Source organism: Carcharodon carcharias, chromosome 23 (genome assembly GCF_017639515.1).
Source record: "Carcharodon carcharias isolate sCarCar2 chromosome 23, sCarCar2.pri, whole genome shotgun sequence".
Lineage (NCBI taxonomy): Eukaryota > Metazoa > Chordata > Chondrichthyes > Lamniformes > Lamnidae > Carcharodon > Carcharodon carcharias.
Genome location: NC_054489.1, coordinates 51,941,129 through 51,966,971, shown reverse-complemented (window position 1 = coordinate 51,966,971; position 25,843 = coordinate 51,941,129). Strand labels below are relative to the sequence as shown.

The 25,843-nt window shown below is 45.7% G+C and overlaps 1 protein-coding gene across 1 annotated transcript in view; it reads right to left on the bottom strand.

The window, feature by feature from the left end:
• LOC121268977 (parathyroid hormone/parathyroid hormone-related peptide receptor-like) overlaps positions 1–25,843 on the bottom strand; it is a 100,554-nt gene that overhangs the window by 73,315 nt on the left and 1,396 nt on the right. Inside the window, exons 2-7 of the mRNA XM_041173279.1 lie at positions 20,003–20,102; positions 19,135–19,160; positions 17,934–17,979; positions 13,104–13,209; positions 7,311–7,421; positions 1,887–2,008 (exon numbers count right to left, since the gene is read on the bottom strand). Coding sequence (XP_041029213.1) covers positions 1,887–2,008; positions 7,311–7,421; positions 13,104–13,209; positions 17,934–17,979; positions 19,135–19,160; positions 20,003–20,102 — 511 coding nt within the window. The remainder of the gene's footprint in view (positions 1–1,886; positions 2,009–7,310; positions 7,422–13,103; positions 13,210–17,933; positions 17,980–19,134; positions 19,161–20,002; positions 20,103–25,843) is intronic.

Below are 25,843 nucleotides of genomic sequence, written 5' to 3'. Positions count from 1 at the left end.
CTGCCCCTCTGAGGCCTGTTAATGAGCCATCAGTGAGCTCAACAAGCACTTCACTGAAGTTATGCAGCTTTCAGAATCACCCCTCCTGCACTCCCTCTGAAAAGCACATTGCATTCCAGAGGCAGCGGGATCCAGTGCTACCCTCCAGGAACACCATTTTCAAATTGCACCTACAATTATTACCATATCAACAGGCAATTGAAAATCCAGTCCCGGCTCTAATACAGGAGCAATGGGATCTGACTCTGCACTTGAGGACCCACACCATGAAGAGAAAATAGAAACCAGGCCCTTCATCAAAGGGGAAAAACTAATGAGTAAATATTGGCTTAATTAGTATATGTTCACTTAGTTAGCAATTCCTGGTTTAGTTTATAAACATTGGTTTCATAAATAACTTTTGAATAATTAAGTTAGTAAAACTTGGGTTGGTTAGTTATTCCTGGATTAGTTAATAAATCCAGTTTAGCTAGTAACTCTTGGTAATGTTAGTAAATGCTTTTTGAGTTTGTAAATTTAGTTATATGATTCATTCATGGGATGTTGGTACCACTGGCCCATCTTTAATTGCCCTTGAGAAGGTGGTGGTGAGTTGCTTTCTTGAACCACTGCAGCCCATGTGGTGTAGGTACACCCACAGAGCTGTTAGGGAGGGAATTCCAAGATTTTGACCCAGCGACAGTGGAGGAACAGTGATATATTTCCAAGTCGGGATGGTGAGTGACTTGGAGGGGAAATTCCAGGTGGTGGTGTTGCCACTCTGCTTCCCTTGTCCTTTTAGATGGTAGAAGTCATGGGTTCGGAAGGTGCTGTTGAAGGAGCCTTGGTGAGTTGTTGCAGTGCCTCTTGTAGATGGTACACACTGTATGTATGTGGTGGAGGGAGTGAATATTTAAGGTGGTGGATGGGGCTGCTTTGTCCTGGATGGTATCAAGCTCCTTGAATGTTATTGGAGCTGCACTCTTCCAGATAGATGGAGAGTATTCCACCCCACTCCTGACTTGTGCCTTGTAGATGGTGGATAGGCTGTGGGGAGTCAGGAGGTAAGTCACCTGCCATGGAATTCCCAGCCCATGACCTGCTCTTGTAGCATTATTTGAAGAATTGTAAATGGAATTGACAACTGTGCAATCACCAGTGAACACCCACTTCTGACCTTGTGTTGGAGGGAAGTTTATTGATGAAGCAGCTGAAGATGTTTAATTCTATGACACTACCCTGAGGAACTCCTGCAGTGATGTCCTGGGACAGAGATGATTGACCTCTAACAACCACAGCTATCATCCTTTGTGCTGGATATAACTTCAGCAATGGGGAGTTTTCCCCCTGATTTCCATTGACTTCAACTTACTGGGGCTCCTTAATGCCACTCTTGATCAAATGCTGCCTTGATTTCAAGGACAGTCGCTCTCAACTCACTTCTGGAGTTCAGCTCTTTTGTCCATCTTTGGACCAAGGCTGGAATGAGGTCAGGAGCTGAGTGGCCCTGGCGGAACCCAAACTGAGCATTAGTGAGCAGGTTATTGGTGTGTAAGTGCTGCTTGATAGTGATGTCAATGACATCTTCCATCACTTTGCTGATGATTCGAGTAGAATTGATTTTGTTACATTGCTAGATTGATTTTGCCCTGCTTTTGGCAGACAGGATGCACATAGACAATTTTCTATCTTGTCAGTTTTGTAGCTGCACTGGAACTGCTTGACTAAGGGTATGTCTAGTTCTGGAGTCCAGATTAGGATGTTATCAGAGCCCATAGCCTTTGCTGTACCCAGGGCCATTTCTTGAGTTTGTAATTCAGATAATAAGTCTTTGTTAGTTGGTAAACCCTTGAATAATTGGTAACTCTTGGTTAAATTAGTAACTCGGTTGTTTATCTGCTGTCTACCTTTTGGTGCCAGTGGTCAGGCATCAGGAACTTGGTGCATTCGGTGTAGTTTGCCCAGGTTTTGTTAATGCTGGGGACCAACTCCCAGTCCCCGTGTACATTGCATTTCCGATAGGCGTGTCCTGTCAGAAGGAAGGCAACATTTAAATTTATTGAGCAGGATTCCACTGGAGAACTTGCAGCAGCACCCATTGATACTGACTCCTCAAACAGCTCGTGGATCCACTGCCTCCCCACAACTGGCTCCAGTGTTGGCCACTGGCTCGTGGATGCTCTAAGCTGACTCCACACTGTCCACACATTGACTTCATCCCATCACAGGGCATCAGGCTTTACCTCTGGACCATTATGCTCCTCCTCAACCTCTATCTACAACCAGCTTACTGCATTTCTAATCTCTGCCATGCCCGTGGCACCAAAATTCTCTTTGTGTGCCCTCGGGTGCTTTGTAGGTGTTATTCTGAGCCCAAGCCCATTAATTCTTTCTCCCTTTTTCACCCTCCTCTCTTGACTCCATGGAGCTTTCTCTCCTTTTTCCTTCCCTTTCTACCATGCAGTCATACCTCCTTTTAATTCTTCCTCTTAGCCTTGCCAATCCCCATCTCAACCCATCATTATTCCCCTGCCATCCTGATCTCCTGCTGCCTTAGAGGCTGAGACTGGGGAATTATTAATGGGAAATAAGGAAATGGCAGACTTTGAACAAGTATTTGTATCTGTCTTCACAGTAGAAGGGGCAAAAGGTATCCCAACAATGGTAGAAAATCAAGAGGCAAAAGGGAGAGAGGAATTTGAAACAATCACTATCACTAGAGAAAAAATAATAGGAAAACTAATAGGACTGAAGGCTGACACGTCCCCTGGATCTGATGGCCTGCTTTCTAAGGTCTTAAAAGAAGTGGCTGCAGAGATAGATGGTGATAATCTTCCAAAATTTCCTAGATTCTGGAAAGCTCACAGTGGATTGGAAAACATTAAATGTAACACTTCTATTCAAGGAAGGAGGAAGACAGAAAGCAGGAAACTATAGGCCAGTTAGTCTAACATCTGTCATTGGGAAAATGCTGGAATCCATTATTAAGGAAGTTGTAGCAGGACATTTAGAGAATCATAATACAATCAGGCAGAGTCAGCACGGTTTTATGAAAGGGAAATCATGGTTGTCAAATTTATTGCAGTTCTTTGAGGATGTAACAAGTAGGGTGTATAAAGGGGAACCAGCAGATGTAGTGTATTTGGATTTCCAAAATGCATTTGGTAAGTTCCACATAAAAGTTTACTGCACAAGGTAAGAGCTCATAGTGTTGGGGGTGATGTATTAGCATGAATAGAGGATTGGCTAACTAACAGGAAACAGAGAATGAGGATAAATCTTCACGACAGCAAACTATAACCAGTGGATTGCCACAGGGGTCAGAGCTGGGGCTTCAATTGTTTACAATTTATATTAATGACTTGGATGAAGGGATTGACTATATTGTAACCAAATTTGCTGATAATACAAAGATAGGTAGGAAACCAAGTTATGAAGAGGACACAAAGAGTCCGCAAAAGGATATAGACAGGTTATGTGAGTGAGCAAAAAACTGGCGGTTGGAATATAATGTGGGAAAATGTGAGGTTGTCCATCTTGGCAGGAAGAATAGAAAAGTAGAATATTATTTAAATAGAGAGAGACTGCAGAATGCTGCAGTACAGAGGAATCTGGGTGTACTCCATATAGGAATCACAAGAAGTTAGCATGGAGGTACAGCAAATAATTAGGAAGGCAAATGGAAGGTTGGCCTTTATTGCAAGGGGGATGGAGTATAAAAGTAGGGAAGACTTGTGTTGTGAATATCTTGTTCATGGTTCATGTGTATTAGAATGTAACTTTTAGGTTGTAGGTTAAAAGGTTAAATATAGATAAATGGGCACATCAAGCTAAGAAACTGGTAAGCAACCCTGGGGTGAATGCAATTTAAACAAGTTTGGTGTTTATTATAATTAAAAGATTGATGCTGCATTGACTTAAGAGTTTAACAGATAGAAAGCTAAGATCATAAAACAGCAGACGGGCTTACTTAGCTAAAGAACTGGAGACATGATATCTTCAATCCTTGCAATAACGGTTGTCTAGGGAGATGTTTTTGTTTTGAGCGCTAGAGTTAAATTAGTTTTAGAAGCATTCAGTAAACTCTGAAAGGTTGTAAAATCTATTTCTTTCTTCAGATCAAAGAATAAATTTTAAATAAGGGTACTTAACCTAAAGGTAAAAGCAAAATACTGCGGATGTTGGGAATCTAGAACAAAAACAAAATACCTGGAAAAACTCAGCAGGCCTGACAGTATCTGCGGAGAGGGACACAGTTGACGTTTCGAGTCTGTGTGACCCTTCATCAGAACTAAGACATATAGAAATGAGATGAAATATAAGCTAGTAGGAGGGGGTGGGACAGGAGACCTTGATAGGGGGCCAGTGATAGGTGGAGGCCAAGAAGAGACTACCGAAGGTGTCATAGACAAAAGGACAAAGGGGTGTTGACGGTGGTGATATTATCTAAAGGATGTGCAAATGGGGATGTTAAGGGAAGCAAGCAGGACAAGCTAGTGGCAGATGGCCCTAGTGGGAGTGGGGTGAAGGGAAGGGATCGAAATGGGTTAAAAGGTGGAGATGAAACAATAGATCGAAATAAATTTAAAAATAGGAGGGAAAAGAAAAAAATATAGTTGTAAAAAAATTATAAATTATTGGAAAAAGGGGGATCGGAAAGGGGGTAAGGATGGAGGAGAGAGTTCATGATCTGAAGTTGTTGAACTCAGTGTTAACTCCACAAGGCTGTAAAATGCCTAGTTGGAAGATGAGGTGCTGTTCCTCCAGTTTGGGTTGAGCTTCACTGGAACATTGCAGCAGGCCAAGGATGGACAGGTGGGCAGTGAAGCTCAACGCAAACTGGAGGAACAGCACCTCATCTTCCGACTAGGCACTTTACAGCCTTCCAGACTGAATATTGAGTTCAGCAATTTTAGATCATGAACTCTCTCCTCTATCCCCACCCCCTTTATGATCCCCCTTTTTCCAATAATTTATAATTTTTTTACAGCTATTTTTTTTCTTTTTCTTTTCCCTCCTATTTTTAAATTTATTTCGATCTATTGTTTCATCTCCACCTTTTAACCCATTTTGATCCCTTCCCCTCACCCCACTCCCACTAGGGCCATCTGCCATTAGCTTGTCCTGCTTGCTTCCCTTAACATCCCCATTTGCACATCCTTTAGATAATATCACCACCGTCAACACCCCTTTGTCCTTTCGTCTATGACATCTTTGGCAGTCTCTTCCTGGCCTCTATCTATCACTGGCCCCCTATCAAGCTCTACCTGTCCCACCCCCTTCTACCAGCTTATATTTCATCTCATTTCTATATGTCTTAGTTCTGATGAAGAGTCATACGGACTTGAAACGTCAACTGTATCCCTCTCCGCAGATGCTGTTAGGCCTGCTGAGTTTTTCCAGGTATTTTGTTTTTGTACTTAACCCAAAGGTCTGTTCGAGGACATCCCAGAGCATGTCAAGTAGTCATGGAAATCAGTGGAGCTTAGGGAGATTCTCTGGTTTCAATTTATTGGGCTGTTTGCTGGGAGCGTTGTTTAGTTGCACCTGGACATAGGGTGTGCAGTTTGCAGCTCACTGAGAGAAGATAGCCAAAGTGAATGACAATTAGTTATACCTGCACTGTAAGCAGAGAAAAAGCTAACTTCATCATTCACCACATGGAATGTGGGTGAGGCTTAATTGCAGTTTGAACTTTGTGAGAGAGCAGAAGCTAGAAGATTGTACTGTTTGAAACTAGTGGAAAAATCTAGTGGTTCTGAGTCTTATCGCAACAGATTAGCTTGGGAGTATTGAGAAGGCAACCAGCACAAAGGATTGTAGTATCTACAGTCAAGAACTGATAAATAAAAGTCTTATCTCTGAGAAAAGTTGGAACTGAAGAGAATTAAGAGTCATCCCTACTGAAGTAAATACTTTAAGATTGATGTGTCTTATAAGGAAAAGGCTCGGGGGAAATAATGAGTAAATCTGACTGCATAACATATTTATAACTTGTAGCGTTAAAACTGTTTGTTTTGTTTAATTCTTCTGTGGACTATAAAGTCTGTTTTCATTTAAAAAGTGTGAAATCTTGTGGTGAATTTCTATTGGTTAAAATGAGGTGCTCAGATTTCTTATTAAATGTTTAATGTTTAACAGGATTGTACAACTGAATAGGGCATTGATGAGACCACACCTTTAGTCTTGTGTGCAGTTCTGGTCTCCTGACTTAAGGAGGGATATACTTACATTGGAAACAGTTGCGAGAAGGTTCACTAGGCTGATTCCTGGGGTGAATGGGTTGTCTAATGAGGAAAGGTTGAGCAGGTTGGGCCTGTATTCATTAGGGTTTAGAAGGATGAGAGGTGATCTTATTGAAACATATAAGATTTGGAGTGGGCAGTGTAAAGGCTGAGAGGATGCTTCCCCTTGTGGGGAATCTAGAACTGGGGACACAGTTTAAAATAGGTGATACCCCAATTAAGTCTTAGATGAGGAGAGCTTTTTTTCTCTTGGTGGGTTGGTAGCCTTTGGAATTCTCTTCTAGCGAGAACAGTGGAAGCTGAGTCATTGAATTTATTCAAGACTGAGTTAGATAGATTTTTGATTAACGAGGGAGTTAAGGTTATGAGAGAGGCAGGAAAGTGGAGTTAAGGCCACAATCAGATCATCCAGGATCTTACTGAGTGATGGAGCAGGCTCGAGGGGCCGAGTGGCCTACTCCTGCTCCTGGTTCTTATGTTCTTATTCTAGGTTTGGTTTGTCCTTGAATAAGTTCACAGCCTCCCTCTCTGTCTCTTTGGTATTCTCCAAAGAGTCCATTGAGGTACTTGTCATTGTCACTCACAGACAGCACTCTAACTGCCTCATCTTCCTCTCCTCGCTCGCCCACTGGAATTCATTCGTCACCCTCTTTGTAGTCTTGCCATCTGAGCCAATGAATGCTGCCATGGAGTTTGCCGGAACATCAATGATCACTGTCTCATTCCACATTTCCCTTAGAGAGTCCATCAAGAGAGTCCTCCACCCTCCAGAAACTTCAGCTCATCCAAAACATTGTTTTCAAATCCTATCCTGAACCAAGCCCCATTCAGCTATCACCCCTGCACTCGCTACCCAACCCTCGCTCCCAAAGCTTAATGCCTCAATTTAAAATTTTCATCATGTTTAAATCATTTCAAGAACTTGCCCCTCCCTCTCTCTGTAATCTCCTCCAGCCCTGCAAAACTCATCAAGCTACACACTTCTCCAATTCTGCCCTCCTGTGCGACCCCATCCCTTTGCTCACAGTCAGTGTGACAGAGAACATGGTTACAGTCAGTGTAAGCAACTCAAACGTGAACGGTTACCTCTGTGGTTAAAATCATAAACGTATTCCGGACAGGGGACTGAGATGCTTTTATTGGGGCTCCCCACAGGCCAGCACACAATACCATCCCACTCCGGTCTGCAACTGACACCTGCACAAACACAAAAGCACCAAACAATATATAACATATCAGCTAGTCACAGACTAATCAATGATCAAGCTCAAAGTGAAATCAACCAGAGGGGTAGGGGAAGCCTCAGCCAGTCGTGGAGGGAGCACTGGAGCCTGCGACGAATGCTGGGAATCTTAGAGCTGCCTCTCAAGAGATCATCTCTAAATTGACCAATCTTATAGCACAAGCACTCAACAGCCCGAGGCTCCGTGCACCAGCCCATATTCCTGTACACTGTCTTAATAGCTGCACTTCCAACACCCCAATTCACAGACTCTCCCTTGTGAGCCACCTCATCAACTCACAGGCCCTCCCTCCCCTGGACTTTCCCTCCTGAAACACCTCCCCAATATCAACATTACTCTGTAAAAAGCAGTCCATCTGATCAGCTGTCCAGCCTGGATGGGAGGGTGGGGGAGGGGGTGGATGTGGGGGGGATGGTGCAGGGGGGTGGGGGAGGGGGGTGGAGGGGGTGGGGGGTTGGGAGTGGGGGTGGTTTGGGTGGGGGGGATGTGGGGGGGGTGGGGGGGGTGGAGGGGGTGGGAGTGGGGGGGTTTGAATGGGGGGTGGGGGGGATGTGGGGGGGGGTGGTGTGGGGGGGTGGGGGAGGGGGGTGGAGGGGGTGGGATGTTGGGAGTGGGGTGGTTTGGGTGGGGGGTGGGTGAGGGGGGTTGGGCGTTGGGGGGTTTGGGTGGGGGGTCGGGGGGATGTGGGGGGGTGGGCGAGGGGGGTGGGGGTGGGGGGAGGTGGAATGGTGGGGCAGGGGGGAGTGCGAGCAGAGGACTTTGCGCATTGCATGTCAGGGCGCAGGAAAAGTTCCCTGAGGCTCGGAGCTGCTTCAGGGAGATGAAGATTTTAAGAATTAAAAATAAATAATATTAAATTGTTAAAAAATATGTACCTTCACGTGACTCTGTCACATGAGCAGGGACATGTTATTAATGAAATGCTAACATTTTTATTTAATTTTTAATTCCTATTAGAAACCCCACCCGCCCGTGGATGAGGTTTCCTAAAAAATCCAAAGGCCGCTTGGCCCTTTCACCTGCCCATCGACTGTAGAGTTGGATGGACAGCGAAAAGTTTCATTCAGTTTGAGCTTTAATGGCATTAACAGGCCTGTTAATTGTCGGCAGGCGCGATGCCGATTCCCGTGTGTGCCTATTGGCCAAATATCACCCGTCATTTTACATTCATTTGGGTTAGACACACTCACACCTGACCAGCAGAAAATTCTGGGCATAAAGTTTGGCACAACAATAAACTCAAATTTCAAAATAAAACTGAGGTATGAAAAGAAACACTTTGCTGAGAAAAAAGACTGAGCAATGACAGAGTGTGTGTGTTTGTGTGTATCTGGCTCACTCCCAGTCTCAGGGTGCTCACTTTCTCCCTCTCACCCACTGTGAGGGTGGATGCAAGTGCATGTTGGTGTGGAGAGGCGAGGATCAATGAGAACTCTGATATTGGGAGGGAGATAGACTTACACAGACACTCTGTACCTGCACATACCCTCCCCTCACACACTCCCTCTCCCTCTCCTGTCTCACATCCCCCACGCTCTCTCTCACCACCCAACACACACTCTCACCCCCCCAAACTCTCTCACACCCCCTACACTCTATCACACCACCCCCTACAAGTGCTTACCTTCCCCCTCACATTCTCAACGCCCCCTCCCACACTTCTCTCTCAACCACCCCCCCGCTCTCTCACAACCCCCACATGGCTTACCCTCCCCACTCACACTCTCAATCCTCTCACACTATCTCTCAACTCCCCCCACACTCTTGCACACCCCTCCCCCTCACGCTCTCTCAGCCCTGCTCTAGCTCACGCTCAACACCCCCCCACACTCTCTCAACCCCCCCACACTCTCTCAACCCCCCACACTCTCTCAACATCCCTACACTCTCTCTCAACTCCTCCCCACACTCCCTCTCACCCCCTCTCACACTCTCTTCCTCACACAGTCTTGAGTCACTCACTTTCTCGGACACCATTGGCCAATACTCCTGCTTCAGCCCACCTGGGCTCCCTTCGAACTTGCCTGAGCCCCCATCCAGGCTACCTGGCCCCACTCCCTGGCACTTCTACTCCCTGAGCCACACTCCCCAGCACCTCCACTGCCTGGTCCCGCTCTGGATGCCTGAATCGCGCTCTAGCAGACACTTGGCCCTGCTTCTCGGAACATCTGCTCCATTACCCATGCTCTCCGGTGCATCCACTCCCTAGTCCACACACCCCAGCACCTCCACTCCCTAATCCACACTCCCCAGCACCTCCACTCCCTAGTCCACACTCCCCAGCACCTCCACTCCCTAGTCCACACTCCCCAGCACCTCCACTCCCTAGTCCACACTCCCCAGCACCTCCACTCCCTAGTCCACACTCCCCAGCACCTCCACTCCCTAGTCCACACTCCCCAGCACCTCCACTCCCTAGTCCACACTCCCCAGCACCTCCACTCCCTAGTCCACACTCCCCAGCACCTCCACTCCCTAGTCCACACTCCCCAGCACCTCCACTCCCTAGTCCACACTCCCCAGCACCTCCACTCCCTAGTCCACACTCCCCAGCACCTCCACTCCCTAGTCCACACTCCCCAGCACCTCCACTCCCTAGTCCACACTCCCCAGCACCTCCACTCCCTAGTCCACACTCCCCAGCACCTCCACTCCCTAGTCCACACTCCCCAGCACCTCCACTCCCTAGTCCACACTCCCCAGCACCTCCACTCCCTAGTCCACACTCCCCAGCACCTCCACTCCCTAGTCCACACTCCCCAGCACCTCCACTCCCTAGTCCACACTCCCCAGCACCTCCACTCCCTAGTCCACACTCCCCAGCACCTCCACTCCCTAGTCCACACTCCCCAGCACCTCCACTCCCTAGTCCACACTCCCCAGCACCTCCACTCCCTAGTCCACACTCCCCAGCACCTCCACTCCCTAGTCCACACTCCCCAGCACCTCCACTCCCTAGTCCACACTCCCCAGCACCTCCACTCCCTAGTCCACACTCCCCAGCACCTCCACTCCCTAGTCCACACTCCCCAGCACCTCCACTCCCTAGTCCACACTCCCCAGCACCTCCACTCCCTATTCCACACTCCCCAGCACCTCCACTCCCTAGTCCACACTCCCCAGCACCTCCACTCCCTAGTCCACACTCCCCAGCACCTCCACTCCCTAGTCCACACTCCCCAGCACCTCCACTCCCTAGTCCACACTCCCCAGCACCTCCACTCCCTAGTCCACACTCCCCAGCACCTCCACTCCCTAGTCCACACTCCCCAGCACCTCCACTCCCTAGTCCACAATCCCCAGCACCTCCACTCCCTAGTCCACACTCCCCAGCACCTCCACGCCCTAGTCCACACTCCCCAGCACCTCCACTCCCTAGTCCACACTCCCCAGCACCTCCACTCCCTAGTCCACACTCCCCAGCACCTCCACTCCCTAGTCCACACTCCCCAGCACCTCCACTCCCTAGTCCACACTCCTTGAAACCTCTGTTCCCTGGGCCATGTTCCCTGGGCCCTGAACTCACTGCCACTGGTGTTCATTGCTCCTGCAATCACTGATTCGTTCTCTCTCACATTTGCTGCTGATAGGTTCACTAGTGAGCCTATCAGCAGCAAATGCAGGAACGAAACAGCCTGTGATTGGAGGAGCAGCTCCATGCAGAAACATCCATTCAAACTTACCTGTTTAACAGGCACTTTGAAAACTCGGTCCAGGGGCCACATAGAGGGGCTTTGGGGGGCAACTTTGGCCTGTGGGCTGTACGTTGGACAATCCTGATCTAGAAAGACAAGGGCAGCAGCTGATGATAGTTGGAACCTTCAGCTCCAAGTATCGCTGTTCCTTCACTGTTGCTGGGTCAAAATCCTGGAACTCCCTCCCTAACAGCACTGTGGGTGTACCTACACCGCATGGACTGCAGCGGTTCGAGAAGGCAGCTCACCACCATCTTCTCAAGGGCAATAAATGCTGGCCAAAAGTACAAAAAAAGTTACAAAGCAGGCTCCATCACTCCTAATTCGTTGGTTTCCCTCTTCAATCAATGTTACCTTTAATGCCCTATTTCTTAACCATAACAACAAGCCTCTGGTGCAGTGCCTTATCATGTGTCTTCTGCTTATACAAAACATCCATCATATCTCCCTCGAAACATCTGTATTAAATTTGTCAGACCTGACCTGCCATTCATAAATCTACGTTTCTCATCTTTTATCAATCCATATCTTTCTGCAGGAATCTTTTATTCTCTATTGAGGCTGCTTGAAGGTTTGCCACTATTCAAGTCTGGTTGACTGGTCTACAGCTACCTGCTTTATCTTTTTTGAACAGAGATCCTACACTCATACAACTTCCACATCGTTAAAGGATTACGATCAAAGTTTCTCCTTGGACTTCTCAGCATTTTCGGATGTGAGTAAACCCAGGGTCTTTTCTCTGATTGCTGCAATGTCTTCAGTACAAAACCCTTATTTCCAATTCTCTTGACTGCTCCACCATCACAGATTAGACATTTTTATTCTCACTGTGATAACTGAGGTAGCCTCCTCACTCAATGTTACCATTATTGTCCATCTTCCTGCTGATTTCCTTTAGCATCACTAATCGACTCTGCCTTTCCTCGCTCCTCACGTCTTGAGTTTACAAAATCTCTTCCCTATGGGCGGAACTTATCATCCTGTGGGTGGGCACACACCCATCCCGAGTGGGAGTGAAATACTGCACCATGTGGTCGGGCGAGCATCCCGACATCATCGCGCACTCTAACCAGCTTTTGGTTGTCAAGGCGCCTGCCGATAATTAAAAGGCTTATTAAGGCCCTTAAGTAATTAATTAATTATTGCTGCCCACTCAACTACTTGCTTGAAGGGCGGGTGAATAGGCCAGGCGGCCTTTGCATTTTTAACAAAACATCATCCATGGGCCGGAAAAGGCTTCCAGCGCTTACTAAAAAAAAAAGATATTTTTTAATATCCTTTTCATGTTACTGAGTCACATGTGGGGGACATGTTCATCTCGTGTGTTAAAAGTTTATTTTTGTATTTAAAATCAGTCAGCTCCCTGAGGCAGCCCTGTACCTTCAGGGAGCTGCCAGTGCGCACTCCCCCACGCAGGTGCACACCCTCAGCGCTCCTGCTCCTCCTGCCCCCACTCCAGCAGCATTTGTTTCATGCTGGCTCGCTGTTCAATGGCCAGCCAGCGTGAAATCATGGTCGGTGGTCAGTTCCGCGGCCGCTCACTGTCCTGTCCAACGAGGGAAACATTCTGGCCTATCTCTCTTTTGCTCACTGCCAATCTTTCATCATATTTCCTCAGCCTTTCTAAACAGCTTCTTTTCCCATTCTGTATTTTCCATATTCTGCTATTCTGTTTTATTATTAACAGGAGACTTGGTAAAAATCCTCCTCTTTGACTCTGATTTTCACTTCTCTAACTTATTTAATTAACTCACTGTCTTCCTCCCTTGTGGAATGGATCTAGTCTGCATCACCTTCATCTACTGTCTGAAAATTTACCACAGTTTGTCCATGGTTTTATTTGATAGTTTTTCTTTCTGGTTAATCTGGTCTAGTTCTCTTTTTACCCTATTTGACTGTTTTTCCCCCGATTTGAACACTAGTTTTTATCTGTATTTTACCTGCTACCTGAGTTGGTCTTGTTTTCAGATTCTTTTCACAATTTCTCTTTGCTTCAAACAACAGATAAATCTGCTCCTCTTTCGTGATGACATCATCAGCATCAACCTGTCAGTAACAAGAAACAAGAAACTCCATCAATCAAGCAAATTTCACACAGTTCCACTGACCTTTTGCTGTAGTAATGTTGACTGAGAGATAAATATTGGCCAGGACACTAGGAAAACTCCCCTGTTATTCTTACAATGGTGCTATGGAGTCCTTTACATCTACCTGAGAGGGCACACAGGGCCCCTGCACTCAATATTGTGTTACCATCCTATTGAGGACCATTAATGTTTGAAGAAATCCAAACACCCAGTAATTAACTGACAGAATTACACCACAAGATTCGCACTTTTAAACAAAAAGAAACTTTAGTCTGTACAAATTGAAATTAAAGAAAGCACACACTATTAACTTTACACTATAGTTTATAGTTACATATGTTATGAACTCACTTCTACCTTTTACTTGCCCCCACAAGAGTTCCCTTATCTTGTGAAATCTTGAAGGCTCATTCACTTTTTCTGGGACCGAACCCAAAGGTATGCCACAGCCCTCCGGAATTCACTTTAGTTCTCCCCATTGTTCCAGATATCCTCCGAGGTAAGGTGCTATGTGGGTCCTTCCATTTGCTTTTTTTCCACCTTTTTTTCACAGGCCATTTGGCTGTAGATGACTCAGCTCCTTGCTTGGGGTGCTGGCTTCCCACAGCTTTCCAAGCTAACTCTGCTGATTGCTTTCCATCACAAGGCTCTGTGAGAACCATTGATTTCCTCCAGTAGCTGCAAACTTGAGCAACCCTTCCAGCTGCTTTTTCCTCATGAAATCCCAATTGAGATAGAGCCACACCCATATTCCATGCAGCAAGTGGGGACGTTAGTGTTTTCTCTGCCTGAAGAATAGGCCTAACTAACCGTCAACACCTGTGGGCTCTCTCAATCTGGTGAGCTACAGTCTGTACCTCTGACTGTTCCCCAAATAGAACAGCTTGCTTCTGTCAGCAAACATACACAGATCAATTAAACAAAGGAGTCTTCCAGCTAAAGCTCCACCTGGAATCAATATCTCTATTGCAAAGTGGCATGCTTTGGGAAGGTTCAAACAGAATTATAAATCAATTATTTTATCTCCAACGCCACTCTTTGATCCTTTAACCTTGTAGTAATTGTAGTTTTGGGAAACGTAGGATTGTACCTTAAGAATAATTGTGTGTTGTGAGATCACATGATCTGTGTAAACCAATGTGCTAGCAGCGCAGGGAACCTCTACAGGGGGTTCTTCTTTAGTTATGGAGTTAGATGCAGATGTGTAGTTGATGCTGCTGCCTTGTAAATAAAGTTAAATGTTTCCACCATGAAAAGTTGTCTGAAGATCAATTCTATAACAAACTGGCAACAAAGATAAATTAGATTCAGTGCTGTACCTTGCACAGCGATTGTGAGTATCTAAGTTCATTAAAAAAAGATGTACTCATTCAAATGTAACAGTTTGGCAGAATTGATCCCTTTGAGCCAGCCACAGATGACTCAATTTATAGAACATCTTACATTCTTTTTTCAAGTAAATGAAATCACGGGAAGGAAAAGAGGAAAGCGATTCTCCTGAGTATTTGTTGGACCAAGATCTACAGTTTAATTCAAAGCTTGATGGCTCCCAGTGCCTCAGGTTCAAAGTCTTTCAGTGAACTGGTAGACATCATTCAGGGACATTTTCAACCCAAGCCCTCAGTCACAATGCAGAGGTTCAGGTTCAATTTACTCTCAGCTGGTTGGAGTCATACCTAGCACAAAGGAAGATGGTTGTGGTTGTTGGAGGTCAGTCATCTCAGCTCCAGGACATCACTGCAGGAGTTCCTCAGGGTAGTGTCCTCGGCCCAACCATCTTCAGCTGCTTCATCAATGACCTTCCTTCCATCATAAGGTCAGAAGTGGGGATGTTCGCTGATGATTGCACAATGTTCAGCACCATTCATGATTCCTCAGATACTGAAACATCCATGTCCATAAGCAGCAAGACCTGGACAATATCCAAGCTTGGGCTGATAAGTGGCAAGTAACATTTGCGCCACACAAGTGTTAAGCAATGACCATCTCCAACAAGAGTGAATCCAACCATCGCCCCTTGATGTTCAATGGCATTACCATCACTGAATCCCCTATTATCAACATCCTGAGAGTTACCATTGACCAGAAACTGAACTGGACTAGCCATATAAATACTGTGGCTACAAGAGCAGGTCAGAGGAAATCCTGCGATGAGTGACTCACCTCCTGACTCCCCAAAGACTGTCCACCATCTACAAGACACAAGTCAGGAGTGTGATGGAATACTCCCCACTTGCCTGGATGAGTGCAGCTCCCCCAACACTCAAGAAGCTTGACACCATCCAGGACAAAGCAGCCCGCTTGATTGACACCCCATCCACAAATATTCACTCCCTCCACCACTGACACACAGTAGCAGCAGTGTGTACCATCTACAAGATGCACTGCAGGTATTCACCAAGGCTCCTCAGACAGCACCTTCCAAGCCCACAACCACTACCATCTAGAAGGACAAGGGCAGCAGAAAGATGGGAACACACCTGGAAGTTCCCCTGCAAGTCACTCACCATCCTGACTTGAAAATATATCACTGTTCTTTCAGTGTCACTGGATCAAAATCCTGGGACTCCCTCACTAATAGCACTGTGGGTGTACCTACACCACATGGTCTGCAGTGGTTCAAGAAGGCAGTTCATCACCACGTTCTGAAGGGCAACTAAGGACGGGCAATGAATGTTGGCCCAGCCAGCAAAGCCCACATCCAGTGGATGAATAAAAAAAAAATAGAGCCCCGGCAGAATCAATTGCTACCTACATGGCAAAATTAAAACAACTAACGGAACATTGTGATTTTGGTGAAACCCTGAATGACATGCTCAGGGATGGTTTAGTATGTGGCGAGCAGGAAGACACTATTCAGCGAAGGTTGCTGGTTGAAGTGAATCTTGCTTTTAAGAAAGCATTACAAATAGCGCTGGCGATGGAAAGTCTTGTAAGGGATTCACAAGCAATTCAAGGGGCGCAAAATAGCGCTGTTCTCCTATGTTGGGCGGGAACATTCAGCCAAAAGTGGCCTGAATAGCCGGGACTCTGCCACAAGCGGGAAACAGCCCCCACTAACTGGAAAATGAGAGGGAACGGCTTAGCAACTAAATCGAAAAATAACTTTCATCAACATGGATACAATCAATCTTCCAGCGATTGGCAATTTACGAAAGTAGAATGTTATTTTTGTCACCGGAGTGGATACATAATGAGACAGTGCAAAGTGAGATTTAAACAGGCTTGCAAACAACAATCGAAGCCCAATGAAGTCTGTAGTGCAGAAGAGCCGGAAACAACCAATTCTGACATTTATCTATTATTCAGCATGTAGGTTGGGAGAACAGAGCCAATTATAGTCACAGTGCAAGTGAATGGTAAGCTATAAAAATAGAAGTGGATATGGGAGCTTCTACCACTGTAATGGGAAAACACTCTTTCAGGCATTTAAATAAAGGTAATCAACAATTAAATTTGGAACAAACATCTGTAAGGTTGAAAACGCACACAGGCAAAGAAATACATGTAAATATATCACCAGAGTAACAGTTCATCATTGACACCAGTTAGCACAGCTACCAGTGATGGTGGTGAAAGGTGAAGGGCCAAGCCTTCTAGGTCATGATTGGCTGAAGGAGATTAAATTAAACTGGCCCAAAATCTTCCAGTTGTGAACGGGTGGATGACCAGAGGATGAACTGGGAAAAATCCAAGGCCTACAGGCCAAGATTTACATGGGCCCAGAAGCAACCCCTCACTTCTTGAAAGCGAGTTGGTGCCATACGCCCTGAGAGAGAAGGTTGATGCTGAGCTGAACCGGCTAGAGAGGCTGGGTGGCATAAAAGTGGTTCAGTTCTCAGAGTGGGCAGCACCCATAGTCCCTGTCCTTAAACCAGACCAGACCGTCTGGATCTGTGGGGACTATAAACTAACGGTCAACTGAGCTGCCAAACTGGACAGGTACCCTATTCCCAAGATTGGCCAATGTATACAAAGCTTGACATGAGTCACACATATCAGCAAGTGGAGCTGGATGACACCTCCCAGGAATTTGTAACCATCAATGCCCACAAAGGGTTATACCAATATACACAACCTGTGCCATTTTTCAGAGGACGATGAGAGCTTAATACAGGGACTAGCTCAGGTTGTGGTCTACCTGGATGATGTACTGATAACTGGATTCACAGAAAAGAAACTCTTGGCTAACCTAGAGAAAGTCCTGAAATGATTTTTAGAAGCAGGAGTGCGTCTGAAGAAGGAAAAATGCAATTTTCAAGCAAATTAAGTTATTTATTGGAGCCACCGGGTAGGTGCCCAAGGGTTACACCCAGTTGAAGGGAAAGTTAAAGCAATAAGAGAGGCACCTGCACACAAGAACACCTCTCTGAGCAAACTGAAGAACCAGTTGGCAGAGAAGATGCAGCAATGTTCAAGGTTCCAGGAGGAAGCCAAAGACACAATGAGGAGACAGAAGAGCTGAAGGATCAACTAAATGAAACTAAAGAGGCTTTGAAAGCAAAAGTCGTAGAACTTTCCAAGATGTGAGTAGATAATGAAGTCATGGGTAGCTCAGTTACTGAACTAAGACAAGTTGAGATTTCACCTGAGAGAAGTCTGGCCGGCAGTGAAGTCAAAAAGAAGGCGGAGACTAAACTCTGTGGTAGAAAGAAGGCTCATAGAAAGAGGATGCAGAGTTACTGATGAGGCATCATCTTTGGACAAGACTAAGCCTGGTACTTCCCAACTGAAGGGGAAGTTGGAGAAAAGTCAAGGGAACCAAAATGCAACTCATGATTTGTATAGTTTGTATAGAGTGATAATTTACTGTTGGAGAAGCAGTATATGTAAAGAATTTAGGTGGAGAACCGGAGTAGTTACCTGGTAAAGTCAGCTCTGTGACCAGACTATTGTCATACCACATGGAAGTGGAGGGCCAGATCACCTGTGAGCATGTGGATCATTTAAGAAGAAGGGAGATACCCCAACAAAATGATGTTCCACTTGTAACCATTGCTGAACCTGTGGAAGTTGCTCAACCAAGGACAGACATGCCCAATGTATCTGTTGGAGTGGACAACACTGAACTGCCTGTGCCTAATGAGGTACCTGATGTTAATGTGGTTCCAGAGAATGTGGTTCCTATAAAAGAATTGGAAGGCGTGGGGCTGTGATATTCCACACACATTACTTAAATGGAAAGAGACTGCAGAATGCAGAATGCTGCAGTACAGGGGGCTCCAGGTGTCCTTGTACGTGCATCAGAAAAAGCTAGCTTGCAGGTACAGCAAAGGGAGGCCAATATGATGTTGGTCTTTATTGCAGGGAGATGGAGTATAAAAGTAGGGAAGCCTTGCTACAACTGTACAGGGTCTTAGTGAGACCACACCTAGAATACTGTGTAAAGTTTTTGTCTCTTTATTTAAAGAGTGATATACTTGCTTTGGAAGAAGTTCAGAGAAGGTTCATTCGGTTGATTCCTGGGATGAAGGAGTTGTCTTAGGAAAGATGAAGAAGGTTGGGCCTACTCTGATTGGAGTTTAGAAGAATGAGAGGTGATCCCAGTGAAAGATATAAGATTCCGAGTGTAGTAGAAGGATTTGGTACCTAAGGGATTAACATGGGACAGAGTATAGTACTGGCCATTCAATGTGTAAGAAGGCACATGACCTAGAGCTAAGGCCAGTCTAGAGATAGGTAGCAACATGTAAGGACCAAGTATGAGGCCCTCTCCATACCTTTACCCTCGACTGTAAATATGTTCATAGTTCAGTACTGTTAATGAAAACTGCTTTGTAACTTCATCAAGACTGTTTCATGGTGTCCAAGCAGTCAAGGGCACTAGCAACAATTCTGCCCTGAAACAATCTCACTCAAGAAGCAAGATGCTGAGAAAACTCACCTGAGAAGCTCCAGAGACACAAGAGCCTGGCAGCATTAAAAAGGCAGAAGTTAAGCTCAAGCAAAAGTTTCCACTGAACCCTTATGGAAGATCAGCTTCAACAAAGCAGAGCCAGTAGCTAACAGCCTGCAGGGAAAGACAAAATCCTTTTAAATTTCCAGGCAAACCAGTCCTGTGACCCATTTTTTAAAAAGTCAATCAAGTAGGAACTCTGTTGTGCATTTTGTTGCGAGCCCGAATTCCAATTTGGCGCCCTGCTTATGTGGCACTCCGAGTCCGGAATGTCCTGAAATGAAAACAAAGGGATCGAACATGGAGGAGTTTAGAAGAAAAACAATTCAGGTGCCTTGCAATTCTTTGGCCACGTGGCCAATGAGAGTCCAGTCCTCCACCCACAGCACGCCGTCATGACTAAGGCGACCCTCATCAGCAACCCAATCTGTAACCATTTTGAGGCTTTGTCTTCCTCAGCGGACCACTACCACTATTTTGAATTCACGCTGAAACAGCAAAGTGCATGAAAATCCCTCTTTATCAATCCCGGCCATGCCATCTTGAAATCCTCTTCACTTTTAATTGGACAGCCACACACTAAAATATTTTAAAGATGGAACACAATTCTTCATTACCATCACCAATGTGCCTTACCTATGACCCTGACCAACCTCTCAGTTGCAGCTATTGGAGGAAGAGCTTCCTGAGGCATGACACTGCTGCAAGATTAAATAGTAAGTGAGAGGCAGGACCTGTAGGCTCATTACTTTATTCCATTGATCTGATTGCAGACAATATCATCACCAGGCAAGCCATAGATGAATCATCTGCTAAATATGACAATGTTTTAAAATCTTTCGACCTTTTCTCCAACCTGAGATCCAACATGATGTTGGAATGTGCCAAATTTAACAGGAGAGCTCAGCAGACTGGGGAACCTCTCGATTCCTTTATCAACAATGTCTGCTGTATGACTGAAGGATGTGAATATGGAGATTTGAAATCAGAATTCATCTGAGACAGAATCGTGGTGGGTGCCGCCGATAATTCGCTCTCCGACCTTGATATCTATACACACACACACACACACACACACACACACATTGACACACACACACACACACACACACACACACACATGCACACACACTGAAATATACATACACACATTGATATACACACACACAACACTCACACGCACATTGATATGCATATACAAATTGACACACACACATACACAGGCACAGATTGATATACAGACACGCATGCACACATAACACATATGCACATTGATATATATATATATACACACACATAGTGATACACACACACTTATTGATACACACACAGCAGACACACTCACATTAATATACACACACAATGATATATATATACACACAAACACACTGATATGCATCCACACATTGACACACACACACTCATACATACAACACACACACACACACATTGATACACACACACAGTGATATATACACACACAGACACACACATTGATATACGCACACACACAGTGAAACACACACAGTGATATATATACACACACAGACTCACACACACACACACACACACTGATATGCATCCACACATTGACACACACACCCTCATACATATAACACACACACATTGATACACAGACGCACATGCACATACAACACACACGCACGCAACATATACACACACACATTGATATATGTGCGTGCACACACACAACACCCACACACAACACAAATACACATTGATATATACATACACACTGGTACACACACAGACACTCACATTGATACACACACTCACATTGACCCACACACTCACATTGATACACACACTCACATTGACCCACACACTCACATTGATACACACACTCACATTGACCCACACACTCACATTGATACACACACTCACATTGATACACACACACACACACACACACACTGGCCCCTAGGGGTTGGGGAGGGAGGCATGGGCTGGGTGAAATTGGGGGAGTTACGTCAGGTTGGATCCCTGAACCTGAGCACTTTACTGACGCAGGACTGAGTCAGACAGGCTGCCCTCCCCAGGGAGGGGAGCTGCAACAATTAAAGGCCTAGTTTAGGCCCATTTTACAGCTCCATCGCCATCGGGCAATCCCCCACCGTGTAAGGAGTGTGGCAGCTAATGAGAGGCAGCCTCCCAAGGCAGCCTGGGAGGGAGGAAGGTTTTGTAAAGCATTGACTGGGTTATGGACAGTGAAGGCAGCCCCCATGGTCTGAGCGATTTCCCTGGCAGAGTTTCACCTCCAGCACTCTGCCCTGTATTTTTTTCAAAGCTTCCCTTCTGTGAGCCGCAGGGTCCCTGGGCTGGTCCTACTGCACTGCTGATGCTGCTGTTTAGCCAGCCGCTGGTAGCGAGCTGCCTGCCTGAATAGGGGGAGATCCCACTGCCCGTCCATGCGTGGAGGGGTGCGTTTTCTCCTGATATTGGACCATCTGTCCAATCAACAAAATTCAGGCCTAAGATACTGATACACACACACCGATACACACAATTCCACAGTCACTCATACACATTCACTGATACACACACTAATATTCACACGTGATCGGGCTTCATGTCATATGGTCAGAACAACACATGGTCACACTTGCAGGAGTGCCACCTGTCACAGTTGTACACATGTGCTCAGTCACACCGGCACACTCACAGCCTGCTGAATTCCTGCCTTCCCTGATAGCCCAGGTTACAGACCCCGGTGAAAAGGCTTCAGCTGCCTCACCCAGTGTGTGGTCCGTTAAAATATCCAACATTTCACATTGGGACACTGAACCATCACGCAAGATCTCCAACACTGAGCTGCATAGTTAATTCGAAAAGTAACAGGAGTGAGAGAAATCCACAAACCGAACAGAACAGACCCCAGACAGGAGAATGCAGAACCATCATAATATAGAACACAAGAACAGCAAAACACTCACTGCTGAAGCAACTCTTCACAACCACATTCCAGTCTGCAACAGTAACTTTATGGCCATATAAAAAGCCAGCTCCAAACAAGACTTAATTGTGAGCTGTGAAGGCATTTCAAATATTTCACAGTATATTTAAACTCCCCATCTGCAAAGTATGAAGGTTTGGGTTAGAACAAAGACAACTTTGCTGCATTCACTCATTTCACCTCCTCCCAAAGCCCATGTACACCCTACCCTATCATGGAATATTTTATGCACTTTACCTTATCCATGGTCCCTACCCTATTGCCCATTTAAAATCCTTCAGCAGCCAGTGTACCCTGTCAAGTTTCTGCTTCATGCATATAATCTCTTCTGAATGAATGTCTGGTTTTTGAAACTTTGAAAGAAACTAGAAGAACAAAGGGAAACATTGTATTTTCACTGCACCTTCACAGGATGTCCCAAAGCGCTTTAAATCCAGCAAAGTACTTTTGAGATATAACCGCTGTTGTAATGTAGTAAACAGAACAGCCAATTTGCACAGAGCAAGATCCCACATGCAGGTAATGAGGTAACGGTCAGACAATTTGTTTCAATGATTGTTGAGGGGTTAACGGTGACCAGGACACCAAGAAGAATTCCCCTGTTCCTCTCCGAAATAATGTCACAGGATGCCTTACATCCACCTGAAAGGGCAGATGGTGCCTTAGTTTAATGCCTCATCTGAAAGATGGCACCTCTGACAATGTAACACTTCCTCAGTACTGCACTGACTGAGGGGAGAACTTAGACTTAGTGCTCAAGTCTCAGGAGTGGGATTTCTAGCTCTTAGCTCAGAGGCCAGAGTACCAACACTGAGCCAGGCAAGGACTTGCCTATATAGAGGGGCCCAATGTGGTGTGTTGTATCTCAGGTACACAACGGGATGTGAGTTTATATAGGGCAAAGTTTTTAGCTTGGCGGGTGGGCGTGTGCTGAAGCGTGAAATGGCACACGTTGACCTTGGGCGAGCATCACTACATCAATATGCAGTCGCGCGATATTTCGGTCGGCGGGCGCACATCGGAATCGGCAGCACGCCCACCAACAATTAAAAGGCTTGTTAAGGCCATTAAATTATCAATTCAGTTCAATTTTTCACTGCTTGTCCAACCTGATGGCTGGTGGCCAGACGAAAAGGTCAAGCAGCCTTTGCATTTTTTAGGAAACCTCATCCACGGGCAGAATGAGGTTTCCTAAAGCAAATAAAAGCAAAACAAAAAATGTAAAACTTAATTAATAACATGTCCCTACTCATGTGACAGAGGCACATGATGGGGCCTGTTTTATTACATTTTTATTTTCTCCATTTTTTTTAAATAACTCTTTATCTCCTTGCCTCAGGGAGATTATCCAGTGTGCACTCATGCACATGCACAAAGTTCACGCTCACCCTGTTTGCCCTCCTTCCCCACCCCCACAGGCAGCACTGAGCACTGACGCTGGTGTTAATTGACCCGCCAGCGTGAAATCCCCTTCCGGCCCCGATTGCAGCTTCCCACCTGCCCCGGCTAAGCCTGCCAGGAAAGGGCAAAATTCTGCCCATAAGGTACACAGAAGGTACACATGTGGGTCTATATCAAGTATACACTGGGACCTGGGTATAAAGATGTATTTGCCTGATCCAGCCTCATGCTGCATTATCCACAATGCTTTACCTGGTATGAGGGAAATCCACAATGCAGTCCAGGTATCAAGCGGAGACAGAATAGCAGCGAGGAGTGAAGGAGATATACAATGGGAACTGGGTATAGTTAAAATTCCACATGCACACTGTCAACATCCAGCTCTACCTTACAACCACCCCTCTTAATCCATCCATTGCCTATAATGTGTCTCTCTCCTTGTCTGACATCCAGTGTTAGATAAGCAGATTTTTTTCCAATTTTGGCAATACCAAACCCAATGTCTCCAGTTGCTGCCATAAAATCTTTCCCCAGTCAATGATTCCATTCCCCTCTTTAGCCACTAAGGCTGAACCAGATTGTTCACAACTCAGTGTCCTATTTGACCCTGGAATAAGCTTCTGACCCCATTTCCTCTGCATCGGTCAGACTCCCTACTTCCATCTCTGTAACATCTCCTCTCTTCACACTCAACACAGCTCACCAATTGCTGAAAACTTCATCCAGCCCTTTGCTGCCTTTAGACTTCCAACCTCTGTAAACTTAAACTAATTCAAAGCTCTGCTGCTCATTTCATAGCTTGTAGCAGGTCACATTCTCCCGAAACCCGTGCTCGCTGACCTCCATCAGCTCCTCATCCAACATGCCCTCAAATTTCAATTTTTCACCCTTGTGTTCAAACCAGTCCTTGGTCGTGCCTCTTCCTACCTCTAACTTCCTCCAGTCCTACACCCTCTGAGATATCTGAATTTCTACAATTCTAACCTATTGTGCGCCCTCAAAGCCCTTGTCCCAACAGAGTCCAAGGCTTTGGGAATCCCTCCCAAAACATTTTCAACTCTCAACCTCTCCTTTCCTTTCAGATATTTGTTCAAACTTTCCTCTTTGACCAAATTATTAGCCACCTGTCATTGTACATCTCTGTATGCTTCAATGTCAAATTTTGTCTGATAATGCACCTATGAAACCATCTTGGAGCATCTGCCACATAAAAAGGTGACATTCGTGGAAATTGTTGTTGTTCGGGCTCCATTATTACAATGCTGTGATTTACTTTTTCTTGTGTTACCCAGTGTCACTCTAGATTACCCAGTGTCACTCTGTATCACCCAGTGTCACTCTGGATTACCCAGCATCACTCTGTATCACACAGTGTCACTCTGTATCACCCAGTGTCACTCTGGATTACCCAGTGTCACTCTGTATCACCCAGTGTCACTCCAGATTATCCAGTGTCACTCTGTTACCCAGTGTCACTATGGATTATCCAGTGTCACTCTGGATTAACCAGTGTCAGTCTGTGTTACCCAGTGTCACTCTGTACACAAGAACACATGAATTAGGGCAGGAGCAGGCCATTTGACCTCGAGCCTGCTCCGTCATTCAATAAGATCATGGCTGATCTGACTGCGGCTCAACCCCACTTGCCAGCCTGCGCCCTCCCATAACCCTTACACCCTTGTTGATCAAAAATCTGTCTAACTCGGCCTTCAATATATTCAATGATCCTTTCTCCACTGCTCTCTGTGAAGAGAATTCCACAGACTAACAACAGCCTGAGAGAAGAAATTTCCTCCTCATCTCAGTCTTAAATGGTAGACTCTTATGTTGAAACTGTGTTCCCTAGTTCCAGTCTCTCCCACAAGGGGAAACATCCTCTCAGTATCCACCCCGTCAAGTTCCCTCGGGATTTTAGATATCTCAATAACATCACCTCTCATTCTTCTAAATTTCAATGGTACAGGCCCAACCTTCTCAACCTTCCCTCATAAGACACCCCCTTTGTGCCAGGAATCAGGTGAGTGAACCTTCTCTAAATTACTTTTGTTGCAATTATAACCTTTCTTAAGTAAGGAGACTAATACTGTATACAGTACTCCAGATGCCATCCATAGCAACACTTCCCTTTCCCTTCCCATTCCCCTTGCAATAAAGGCCAACATTCTATTTGCCTAATCACTTGCTGTATCTGCATACTAACTTTCTGTGATTCATGTACCAGGGCACCCAGATCCCTCGGTACCACTGAATTCTGAAATCTTTCTCCATTTAAATAGTATATTGTGATATGATCCCGGCTGAGGTTACTACTGGGCAAGCCTA